Source organism: Corapipo altera, unplaced genomic scaffold, assembly GCF_003945725.1.
Source record: "Corapipo altera isolate COAL_440 unplaced genomic scaffold, ASM394572v1 44, whole genome shotgun sequence".
NCBI classification, from domain to species: Eukaryota; Metazoa; Chordata; class Aves; order Passeriformes; family Pipridae; genus Corapipo; species Corapipo altera.
Window position 1 is genome coordinate 1234779 of NW_020884880.1, and position 13452 is coordinate 1248230.

The window sequence follows — 13452 nt, forward strand, 5'->3', positions numbered from 1 at the left end:
CTATATGTTCAACTAAAATGCCAAATGTTGGAAAAAATTATTAAAATTTAATAAAGTATTTTAAAATAAAAATACTTATTAAAATAAGTATTAAAATAAGTTACTAAGATTCTAAATAGAATCTCCTAGTCATTGACTATGTTGATCACTTCCGGAGTGAATTTCTCAGCATTTAAAAGAAAGATTGGGAAAATTTTCCTCCATAGTTGAATATATAAAATGATCATTATAGTATATATGCTGTGCTTTAATATGCAAAGCAGTTTACAGAGGTGACTTAGTATTATTAACTCGCATAGAGGGGGACAAAGCTGAAGAAAGAAAGCGTATTTTATTACTTGTCCAGGATTGTCCAAGAAAACTTGGTAGAAAAACTGGGAAGGAACATAGTTATATTAGATACACATGGTAGAGTTATTGGGTAGTAATTTATTGACCCTCATGTATATATGTATGATTGGAATAGTAGAGCAACCACTGAAGTAATTTGCCAACTAAATGCCATTGTGCACCAATGTATTTTCCAGTTAGCCAAGGAACATTATCTCTCAGAAGATCCCCTGTGACCACCAGTGTGCACAGTTGTAAGAGGCCAATTCACTTATAAGCAATATCATTATTTGTCTCCAAATTCTCTTTATATGAGCATCAGTGGGATCCAGAGAGATATGAGGCATCTGGAGGAGGACTGGTGCTCAGTATTGCCTTCCTGCTGCCAGTCCCAGGTGATTTGATTTCAGCAGGTGTAGGTCAAGCATCCTGTGCTTAGATGAGCTGATGATTAGTTTGAACTTATGTGGGCTGCGAGGTAGGAATGGGGGACGTGGAGGTAAATGCTCACCTGCTCCTGTTCAAGTGAGGGCTACCACATTGTTTGAGACTGCCTTGAGTCCTGTGAAGAACAGGATTCCTGAGTTACAGTGACAACACTAATTAATAATTTAAATCCTTCTTCTCTCTTGGAACTCTTTGATCTTCTGTTTTTCAGCTCTAATAAACATCAGCGTTATGAAATATCTTTAATCCACCAGCTTCCTCTAAAACAAGGTAACTTTTGTCTAGGATGAGGTTAAAAGATGGTGGGATTCAAAAAGAGAAATGCAGGGGTTTTGTTAGTCCCTTGAGTATTTACACCATAGGGCTTTAGCAGGACTGTGAGTCGCTTTTGTAAACTAGAAATGTTAGTCCTTTTTAGTAAGAAAAATATAATATAAACCATGTTTACACTGAATTGCCTTTTATGATAATGATTAAAAGAAGTGTTTACCTCAATGTGGAATTAGTTATTTGTTGGTATAAATAATCAGAGGTGACTAAACCTACAGTGAATGTGCCTCTGTCAGGTTTCTTCAAAGGAAAATTCTGGCAGAGCCTGGTTTCATTAGGCCCTCATGGTCTATTTGGGGTTTTAGATGTCTGTTTATGACATTAATATTGCTATGGAGTAGATCTAATTAGATATTCTCAATGTTTGATCATCAAACTTTGAGCTTTTCATGCAAATGAATATTTAAAAATTGAGAGTTACTTTTCTTCATAAGATTTAGTTTCTTGAAATGTGTATCACAAACTAGAGCATCATCCCAACACCATCTACTGATTTTTCTTTATAGAAATGTTCCTAAGCTTAGCACTTGCTCAAGTTATGAGCTCAACCTCAGCTCCAGCCAGTGGTATCTGGATCCCTTTCCCCACCCACGACATGGGGCGGCCCAGTTCTAGTTCCGTTTCCATCTGAAGAACCATTCCGACACCTTGAAGGATGGGGAAAGGGAACTCCAGGGGTTTCTTCAGGGTTTTCTTCTGGCCCTGAGCCTGGAGGGGAGAGGTGCCCTCCCCTCCCCCCCCGCACGTGGCCCCATGGCCGGCAGGGAGACAGGACACTGGGCGTGGAGAAGAGGCAAGAGAGAGTTTATTGTTGGGGATGTTACATTTATAGGGTTTAGGAGGATTCACAGAGTAACCAATTAGAAGTCTCAAGGGGCTTACAGGAACACCCAATCACAGGAAGGGGTTAACAAGGACCAAAGAAAAACACCTCAGGACACCTTCCCAGGACATTCCTGATATAACACTACTGTGGGGGGTGTTGGGAAGAAGAAGCATGTGTTTGCAAAGAGACCACCAAAAGCCATTTTAAGACATGTTTAAACAACAGTTTCCCCATATAATGCAGGTTTAGTGCTACAGTGGTAAAACTCAGTATTAAATAAATAGATTCAAATCAGAGTGGCAGATTTTGTGTGAATTGACTTTTTAAAATGTGTATATTTATTTCATCTAAATATATCTGAAGAACTTGAGAAAACTGTGTTATTATACTCTTTTGTTCTCTATGTGGCATCATCAGCATTATCCCCAATGAAGTCAATTAAGTCATCAGTTACTTTATATTTATCAGTGTTGTATATTCTTAATGATGCATTAAAGGATTAAATAATTTCTAATCTTCTCTACTTTCTCATCAATGGTCATTTTTTATAAATGTATTTATTTCTGTAACAGTGATAGATGCTGTTTCAGAAAATGCAGAATGACATTATATTAGCATTTTTTGTAATATCTGGCTTATTTGTATTTTTTATAATATGCAGACTTTTACTTTATGCCACATAGAGTAATTTGGACTAATTTTTCTTTTGCCTACATTGCATATATATTAGAAGAGATTATGTAACATTAAAATGGTGAATTTCCATAAATTGGAAAACTGTCCATCAGCTGCAGGTGTTTAGCCTAGAGAAAAGTTGTTTCGTGTGATAATTAGAGAGGCTTTAGGACTTCTGTACTTTTCCGAGGGTTTTTGGCTGAGAGAGAGAAAGAGTGTTAGTTTAGGAGGGAGGATGGGTTGTAAGTTAGAAAATAAGAATTTTTTAGTCAATATTGTCCTTATTAGAATCTAATGAGGCAGTTGACAGGATAGACATAAGATGATAAGTGTAATCCTTGACCCAGTGAAGTGTATTGTTTTGAGGTGTGAATTGTTTGCTTTGGACAGTGAGTAATAGAGGTGGTTTAATGAATCCTAGAAGTTGAAAGAAGCAGCAGTGTTGCCTTTTGACTGTCTACAAAGTAGTCTCCTTGTCAATTTTTCTGCTTGCATTAGAAAATAATGAAAATACTGAGCATAATTTGAATGCTGTGGAAGACAAATATGAAGTAGTATCGGGAAGGAATTCTGCTAACCTTGTCTGATCACTACTGAAGTCTGCAAAGACAAGTATTGATAAGTTGCAGAGATAATTTTATCCAGGTCTCCGTTTTTCAATGTTGTTTCTAAGGAAATTACCACATTATTTTGGCATGGCACTGCAAGTTTCAAGGCATAATTTCATGATCTAACTGGCTTGATCCCATGACGCATTGCTTCTCAAAAGGTGGAGCCAGTTCTTATGTATTTTCTAGTGTTCTTCAATTTTTATCATGCCTTTCTAATTTTATTTTTTTTAATATGATTTAGTTCTTTTTGGAAGGGCCAGTCTTCTCTTATTTAAGCTCTCCAAGCAGTCTCACTTTAGAGTCTAGCAGAAGCAAGACAAATACAAGACAGTAGCAGGAGTGTGTGGCAGGGATTTAGCAGGAGGAAGGACATACCCTGAGGTAGCCCTTAGCTCATCTAACTGCATCCTGAGATTGCATCAGTGGGAGGATAGTTAAAGGATGTGAATATAAACACTATCTCTTTTAATGGTATTTCATAATTTCTCATACCTACAATTTTATATGCTCCAGTTTATAGAAAATGAGCTGAAAAAAAAGAAGGTTTTAATGATTGGGTAGTAAATGAAAATAAGGAGCCTGTTGTATTATGGAAATTATAGATTGATATATTGGAGATAAATAATGGTAAAGAGGAGAATGAAATCCCAGAGGAACACTACTTGAGATTGGTTTGATCACTTTGATAGTGTCGAGTTACCATGATGTCTATCAAGATGATGGCAGGTACCAATGACAAAGTGGCAATGATAACTAAATAGCACAGTTCACCTACTGTGTTTAATTGTGAATTCTTTGAATTGAGTTCCATACTGTTGCTATTTGTGTTATTTTTTGCTATTTGTGAATCAATCGAATGTTGAACTTCAGATTAAAAAGAATATAATCTTCACAATCCTGCATGCTATTTACCTGTCTCTCTGGCAAAAGACTCCATATCCCTGTTCCCTTAATACCTCCTTGATGTGCTTTTTTCCATTGTATTCTTCATTACCTTCTCTAAACACAGTATTTGTCCTGTTCTTGATCTGCAAAATGCTCTTGCCTTTCTGGTTTAAATTCCTCCTGCACAGTTATTTCATCTGTTGTAAAATATTCAAGTTATCCAGATATCTAAGTGATATGTATGTGATAGGCAGGGTGGTGTATTGACAGAGCAATTGAAAACTACATGTGTATATGTGTCATATATATGTGTCATGTATATGTGTCATAAATCCTTCTACTTCTGCTTTTATGATGGTTTATTCTCCTGTCTGAGCATGACACATGAAGTTACTTGAGGCAAGGCTTATCTTCTTCTGATGCCAGAAGTCTTGTTTAAATCCAAACAAAAAAAATACATAAGGTAATTATAAGGAGAAATCCAGATAATCCAGTAGGATTAAGCTCATAATTGTCTTTCAACAGTGACTAGTGGCCTGAGACTTCAATTGATGCCAACCTGAAGTACTATGAATAATTGGAAGGTGATGAGTAAACTATCTTTTGGTAGCTGATTTCTTAAGATGCTCAGAGTTGTTATGCAATGTTCTGTATAGGGCTAATGAGTTTTTGGCAAAAGAAGAATAATCAGAAGAAACAAGACAGTAGCCACCCATAATTGAGGTCATATAACTGTAAAAATTGAAAACCTCAGGGAGAAGATGAATTCAGAGTTGGTGGGTTTCCATATCATCTTGCTTTGAAAAAACCAAACCCCACATCTTCTAGGGCCTCGTACAATAGGGAATTGCCTCCATGACTACAGGAATGTAAAGGCTCCAATACTTCCTTGAGTGAGCTTTGTGAATGTAAAGACTAATTTTGCTCTTACTGAAAGATATTGCAATATTAATGTTAATTTTTTTTCAGCTGTATTATGCCTTTTTGGTAGTTTAACCTCACCATTCCTTGTCATACATGGGGAGTCTGTTAAAGTTTCAGAGTATTAGTTTATTCTTGAGGAGGTTAATGGATATCAGCTTTGTTCAGTTTTTGTGAGATTTTGTTTGGATAACCTGAACCAACTGGATTTTTTTGCAAGGCCTGGAATGCGATTCATGTGTGGTGAAATTTTGACTGCTAGAAGTGAAACCAACCAAAAAGATTTTACACTAGAATGACCTGTTGTGAAGTTTTGTCTCTTGGAGCACAAAATATTTTTAAACTTATTGACCTTGGGGCCCTCCCTTGCTGCAAGCTACAAAGAAGCTCGCAGCCATCTTGAGGCAGGGCACAGAAGCTCTGCAAGGGGCTTGAGTCTCCTGAAGATACCAGACCATCACAAAGACCCCCCCGTGCTTCGTGGTGGGACCATGGTGGAATGACCTTTGTCTGGGGTGAACGTAGCCCACGGAAGCCCCCTTTGCCTGCATCGAGGGGCCAAGAGGGGCTTGGAGGCCTCCCTCGTGTGTACTGGCAGAGATCCAGCTCCAACTGCTGCATGGAAGACCCGGAGAACCTGCTGCCTTAGAAGATACTGCTGCTCAGAGACTAGAAGGGGTCTTTTTCTTCTCCCCTCCTGGACTTTTAGTTGGAAGGGAGAAGAGATTTGATCCATTGTAAATACTTATGTCATGGTAGAGATAGTTAAGAGTGTATATAATATATTGTAGTATTTATTTGTGTGTACAGTCATTGTAATATATTCCCTTTCCCCCATTCTGAGTCTCGTGTGATTGTCTGGAAAACACATCTTACACTAGGTTGAGATGTGGGAGGGGGGCTTGGACTAGGGAATTGGATTTTGGGAATCTCAAACCATGACACTGATAAATGAGAGTCATTATAACCTAAAACTAGCCCAGGCCATGTAGTCAAGAATATGCCTCAGGAACAATCCTACTCTAACAGGAAATGGCCAGAATGACCTAAAAATTATTTCACATCTCAAACTTTGTAGCTTTTGGAGGGCTCTAATTATGTGTGTCATGCAGTAGAAAGGAAGCAATCAGTATAGATCTGGATATACTGCAAGTGGAGCAATTAAGGAAAATCATATCATTTTTCTTTAAAATATTTCATAAAATAATGGACATATACTTTATAACAAAATTTTACAATGTGATACCTCTTAACAAAGCTTCAGTTTAGTGCTGTGATAGAAAGGAAACAGACTGATTCACAGCAAACTGAGATCATTTCTTGGATTGCATCTGAGTGTGAAAATATAAAATTGACATTATGGAAGCTATGAAATGTTTCTACAGTGGAATGAATCACTGGCATTGACAGGAAGAAATTGGATAAGTATGTGATGAGAAACAAGTTCTAGTATGAGAAATACTGTTTTTATGATAATTTTTTTTAATTTAATTTCTCCTTCCCCTCCTCTCTTTCCCTTTCAGGGTAAATGGAAAGCTGGTGGCATTGAAGGTGATTAGATTACAAGAAGAGGAAGGAACCCCATTTACCGCTATCAGGGAAGGTATGCACTCACTTTTAGTGATTATGTATGGGTATTTTTGTAATTACATTGCACTTCTTATTTCTGTGCCATGCTGTAGTGAATAGCTTGAGAATTCAAATTATATGGTTACGTTCTCAGTAGGAAGAAACTTTGGTGCTTCAAAAACAAAGCCTCTAATGTGGGAGTTCTTGTTAAAGAAGGCAGCTCTGCCTCTGATTTGGGTCCTCTTAGATTTACTATACAAACAAGTACTTAAGAGGACTTTTAATGTGGGTGTGAGAAGTCACCCTGGAAGATGAGAGAGCTGTGTGAGAGTTTCTTGCCTGCAGGCAGCACCTAAGATGAAGGTAGATGTAATTTTTCATATGTACGCAGCATGAAGCAAAGACAAGCATTTCTTGATAAAGGCAATCAAAAGATCAGTGAGCAAAACTACAGGCATCTTGGAAGCTGTGTGTAGTTTGAGACTAGCTTTTGTTTGTTTTTCCTTCCCAGTGGACTCTAACTTGTGTGCCTTGGGAATGATTCTTATCTAGCACACTTGGAGACGCCTGTTAAGCTTGCTTTCTGTTCTGCTCCTTTATCCTTCCTTATCAGTCTCTCATGGTCTCTAGTGATGGCTGCATTATCTGAGTCTGTCTGTATTGAGGTCCTTTGCAGAAATTGCTGGATATGCTTTCTCTGCGTGGGCCTTCTCTGTTAGAAAGTACTAAAAATGAGCCGTGGTAGAGAAATAATAAACCCTTTACCGTCACACCGCTGATTCAGACTCATCTGCAATTGGTAGCGAACTAAAGAGATGAAAGTGTTATGGCTTTGAGGGACCTTTTAAAATTGCATTGTCTTGGCATAATTCCCAAGGTAGGATGAGCCAGGGAGGTACTAGAACATCAGCCCTCACAAGGTCCACAGCTGGCTCTGCATGTGAGATGTGTGGCTTCATATGCTATATGTCTGAATGTACAATGAGCCCATTCTGGAATGGACTGGCCAAAAAAAAATCCACATTTCATGTGATTGACACCCTGAAGTTAGAAGCCTTTAAAGTACTGTGGATTTCCATCCCAGGGTTGTGCATTTTAAATGGGACTCTTCCACAAGGAAGGGAAAACCGTGGGTGACCAATTTATGAGGGAATTTCTGCAGTTCTTCTGTACTGCTTTGTTTGAGTAACAATTATTAAATGATCTGACACTTTTATTCATAATGATATCCATTTTATCTGTGAGCTGTCTGTCCCCGCAGCTGTGCTGGGATAATGAGGTGTGCAGAGGGTTACGGGTGCAGCTTTCAATATCTGTAGTGCTGAGTTCAAGTCGTAACAGCCTGTGTTTCAAATATGTTTATTGTTCTTCAGGTTTATAGTTGATATGGTACTGACTTAATAACAAAATAGTAGATAGAGCTTTCTAGTGCCTTTTTAGTGTCACTTAAAAAGGTTTTTTAATCTGAGCTTGGTCTAGATGAAAGTTTATAGCACTATAACTGTCAATTGCAGTATAATTTGTTTTCCTTCATAAATAGTTTGTTGTGTGAGCTCAGTATAAATAAGTATTCTTTAGGAGCAAGAACAAAGATTTTTTTCTACTTGATTTCTTTTTTTAAATTGCAAAGTTACACTTGCACGAAAATACTTCTCCCACTGTCATTGGAAAAGTTTCCTTTTGACTGTGACTATAATACTGTGGTTGAAGCCAGTTAAAATTCTGATGCTTTAATATTAGTAGAATAAAGCTCTTGTCTAGAAAAGCTCTTGAAGCTAATAATTAATACATATTTAAGTGTGCATTGTCTCACTGATTTTGATGGGACTACATGCATCCATTATATTTTTAAGTACTCATCTAGGCTGAGACTAGATCCAGAGTATTAGGCTAATGAGAGAAATTTTTCTTGTGTCTTGTAGACCTTCAGTTAGATGGGGTCAAACTTGCGTTATAGGTTATTTGTTTGTGGGTTTGTTTTTTTTTTTTGGTAAATGTAATCCTCTCTCCTAGATAGTAGAATTTCATTCAGATCTGTAAGAGCCACCTGTAGAAATACAGTCTGGTATGTTTTATATTATGTAGAAGTCACTCATACATGACGTGTTAGATGGGAAGGGGAAAAAAAATCTTTGTTTAGTTAGGGTTTGACTTTTCTGTTGTTGGTTTTGATTTTGTTAGAAACAAATATTAGGACCAGAAAAGTAAGGAAGGCTGTATTACAAATGTAGTTTTCAGAAGGTAACCTCACTGATGTTGTGCCAGGCCTGTATTATTTGACAGTAACAACTACTGCTGTGGACTTTACTAGCAGGACCTGAGGAAGCTGTTACTTTTGGCAGCATCTACTCTGTCGTGGACATACTGGGCTCTGTAATGCAGCCATGCCTGGTGTCAGCTACATGGGGGGGGGGGGAAAAAAGTAAAAAAAAAAGTGCTTGGGTGAGCTCTTGAAATTATCTGAGGAGTTTGATATGGAAAAACAGTAAGAATGGGACTCTGTGTTAAGTGGGTTTTTCTTAGTCTTCATTGGATGACTGGGGCTCCAGCTCTGTAATTTAGACTGGGACAAGTAGAACAAGGACAAATACCACTGAGGATGAGATCAACTTCTAATTTCAGTTTTCTGAGGAGTAGTGTTCCCCTAACAGAAGAATGCATGTATGGTGGTATGAGCCAGAGGTCTGTTGGAGGACATTTCTTTCCAAGTTTTTCATAATGGAGAAACCAGGCAGAGTTTGACCTTGACTTATTCCTTATTTTCTAATTTTCCATAAATGCAAAGCAAATTCAGGCAAAAGTCTAGTTAGTTGTAAATTAAAACTACTGTAAGTAAATTGTTTAACATTTCTCATGGTTTCTTGAGTGAAGTGCTCCTAATGGGGATGCTGTGTGATGTTAATTAGGGGGAAGTCACAGGCTGAAATCTTAAAGAAGTGGTCCTGCTGAAGGAATTTTGTAGCTGGCTGTGTACAGGGAAGCATATTGTTACTGTTGTGACAGTAGTAGAATGAAGTGCAAAGAAAAACAACACTATAAAAGAAAAAGACCAAGAGAAATAGGAAAATGTAGGATTTAAATATGGAATGTGTGACTGCGGAGGCAAGCACCAACTTGGTTGAAACAAAAAGTGGAAGGAAAAATAATAAAAAAACCCAAACCTGACCAAACAAAAAAGCAGTAAAGTTGCATAAGAAAAATCATACTTAATGGCTGGGGGAGGTTTAGCTGAAACTTCAATTAAAGCTTATAAAGTAATTCTGCTTTTACAGCAGATATGGGTTTGTGTCTTCTACTATTCATCAAAGTTACATAGGTTTCAATGAAAGTAGGTAAAGGTGACACATTTATTGGTGCTGTTCAGCTCTCTATTGAATTCCTAGAACAAAATTTAGAGGTAGTCTGTGCTAAATGTTCTTTCAACTTCTCCTGAGTCAGATGTACCAATTTACAGCATGCAGTTTACAGGATGTTTCCCTCTGAATTTAATTTATTTAGTCTGAGATAATCTAATTTACCTTTGAAGAGCCTGAAAAAAAAAAAAAGGAAAAAAAAAGATAAAAAAGCCCAACTGATTCTGGTGTGTATACCTGAGTGTGTTAAACATTTTATGTGATTATCTGATCACATATATGTGAGTGGTGCAGGCCACCATATTACTGTATGGGCTAAATGTGCCTTCAGCTGTGATATCTGAGATACTACAGAGTCTGAAAGTTATTTACATGCTATTTTCTCACTTAAAATAAATTCTGTAGAATTCAGATTAGCAAATGATTTTTGGTTTAGTGTAGTTGTGGTTTATTCTTTTTTATGTAACTCTCATTATCAACTGTTCAGAGATGTTTCAGCATCACACTTGAAGTATGATTAAATCCACTGCAGCCAGCAGAAAAGTTCACTGACCTTAACTTTTATCTCAGATATTTCATTCCCTTTATTTCCTGTAGTATCATATGGTCGCCTAGGCTAAATACTGAACTGTATGGTAGATTCTAATTCTGGGAACAGCTTGATTTACAGTTCTATAGTTATCCTTTTTTACTTCTGAGTAATAATATTGCACATACAGCATGAAAAAGATTTTGCTTTTTGGGTATATATGTAGACATACATACTTGGCTTTATTGGCACTTTGCTTCTGAGGTTAATTTGCTTACTGTGTTCTCAGGCAATAAAATTCTTTCCTCCCCATCCTAGTTGTGAAAACTTTTTTGCATTTGGTTTTCATTTTCCACCCCTGGAAATATTGCTATTTATTATAGTAATAAAACTCTGTTCCAGTGTTTTAGTATATGGTAATGTTTCACTTCGCATAGGTCTAGATGAAGTTTCAAAGCATCATCCAAGTCAGGCATGTTTTGTAGGTATTTTGGTACTTTTCTATTCAAATACCATGGATTGGGCCACTTTCAGTTTATTTCTCTTTATGTTAATTATTGTATCTACATCTCCTAATTCATGGTTATTTGTACCAATTTTTGTTTCACATTTTAAAAGTGCTCAGGTGATAGACTGTCTCTTCATCTTTGATTTGGCCGTTGCCCAGATAATAATTTTCCATCTACTCCACTGTCAAAGGCTGTGGTCTTTTTTCCACATATAGATAGAAGTGTGCAAAAATAGCACATAAGTGCTCTGGAAGCAGTCTACTCTCTTGCATTATAAGATTACAAAGAATACAGGATTTGCTTAATGAATTTCTTTAATTTTTAAAGAGCAGTTCATCATGCATACTGAGTAAGTTTATTTTGTGACTTGGAGGAGAAAACCTAGGGCATTTGAGTGCCACTACAGAGCATGGAGGAGAGATGCTTAACTCTTGGCCACAGAAGTCTTCAACGTTTCAGGCCTCTTCCATCTTATCTCACTGTGTGGTAGGAGGAAGTCTAGAGGAGGCCACCAAGATGATTAGAGGAGTGGAGCACCTCTCCTATGAGGAAAGGCTAAGAGAATTGGGATTGTTCAGCTGGGAAAAGAGAAGGCTTCAGGGTGACCTAATTGCAACTTTCCAGTACCCAAAGGGACCCTACAAGAAAGATGAAGAGAGACTATTTACAGGAGCATGTAGTGAGGCGACAAGGGGGAATGGCTTCAAACTGGCAAAGAGTATGTTTAGATTAGATACGAGGAAGAATTTCTTTACTGTGGGGGTGGTGAGGCCCTGGAACAAGTTGCTCAGAGAAGATGTGGCTGCCCCATCCCTGGAAGTGTTCCAGGCCACGTTGGATGGGGCTTTGAGCAACCTGGTCTAGTGAAAGGTGTCCCTGCCCATGGTAGGGGGATTGAAACTAGATGAGCTTTAAGATCCCTTCCAACCCAAGCCATTCTATGATTCTAAGAGAAACAAAAAATGAAAACCTGAAAGAGTCTCTAAGAAATAAATTAGAATTTGCCTTTATTCTCCAGGATATATATTATATAATACTATATATTATAATATTATATATTATTATATATAAATATTTTATATTATAATATATATTACATTATTCCCCAGGACATATATTTATACTAGACAGAATTTCTGAGGTTGGAAAAGTTTTCTGAAGCCTCCCTTTCTGAAATTGTCAGGCTGAAGGGGCTAAATCTTCACAAAACTGTTCTGTGGAAAATTGAAACGGAGTAACTGCTAAGAAAAGAATACAGGGACAATCAGCAGTTTGCCAAGAGAAAGCTCTTACCTAAGTGTATGTGTAATTTATTGCACAGTGTTCCTAATTGGTGCACAATGGAAAACACTGCTTTAGAGTAACAATACTGCAAGTGATGTAAAGCAGCCGTGCTACTGTATTATCCTAGAGAAATAGCACGGTGTGTACCCGTACCATCTAAGGAAGAGCTCCAGAAAACTGTATTTTTACTGAGTAGACATAATTCTTGTGACTTCATACTAGATTATTACCTGAGTTATTGCATGCACTTCCCAGCTCAGTGATTTTTGATTGATATATGGCCTAACGATCTTTAGAACACTTAAGTCAACAAATGACCTCATGGCACTAGTTAGATGAGTCTGGGTGATAAGCCTCCTATTCATTGTATTAGAGTAGGTCTGGAAGGTTGTATGCTGTAGGTCAAGGGCACAGTGAAACAATATCTGCTTTTTTTTTTTTTTTTTTTAAAGCCATTGGTTGATTGGTTGATCTACTGGTAGAAGGTAAACATGAAAATTCCAATGAAAATCCTGTCTTCATCTTCCAATAAAGAATAAATTATTCTTTTTCTCAGAAGTTAAATCATCCACTTACAAAAAGCAGACCTATTCATTTTATGCAGCATTGTTTTGGCGTGGGTTTTTTTGTTTGTTTTTGGGTTTTTTTGTTGTTGGGGTTTTTTTTGTTGTTGTTTGTTTGGACTTTTTTTTTTAATTAAGGAAGCTTGACAACTGTTTTCTTTTGAGTGATAGGAGTTTGAAGGACTTTCATATTTCCTTCACAAAGTCCAGTCAAGAAATTTAAACTTCCATAACTGAAATGCCTAAAAGCTTCATGTGTGTTTGGCTCATCAAGCCTCAGGGAACTTCAGGAGATTACATTTAAGATGATGGAGATGTAACTATTCTGAGCATACATGTCACATGAGTTACTATAGGGGGTTTGTGTCTTTATGTTTTCAGAGTGCGAGGATAAGTTCACTCTCCCCAAAAGCCACATTGCTTTGGAGCATTTAAGTAAATAAAGAAAGGGACAGTAGCTTGGCTGTTACTCGGGGAACTTTTTTCCTTGCCTACAGAGTTGGCAGAGCTGGTGTCTACAGCAGGCTAAATAGCTACAGCTCAATTAATTGTAAAGTCCCTGCAAAGCCAGTTCAGCTTGTAGTCGTAACAACTTTGTTTTTCAGTGTTGTTAAAAATAA

The 13452-nt window shown here is 37.3% G+C and overlaps 1 protein-coding gene across 3 annotated transcripts in view; it reads left to right on the forward strand.

Moving 5' to 3' along the window:
- Window positions 1-13452, forward strand: part of CDK14 (cyclin dependent kinase 14) — a 314027-nt gene that overhangs the window by 98989 nt on the left and 201586 nt on the right. For all 3 annotated transcript variants that reach the window (XM_027639274.1, XM_027639276.1, XM_027639275.1), the window contains one exon: window positions 6549-6628. In XM_027639274.1, the coding sequence (XP_027495075.1) occupies window positions 6549-6628 (80 nt within the window). The remainder of the gene's footprint in view (window positions 1-6548; window positions 6629-13452) is intronic.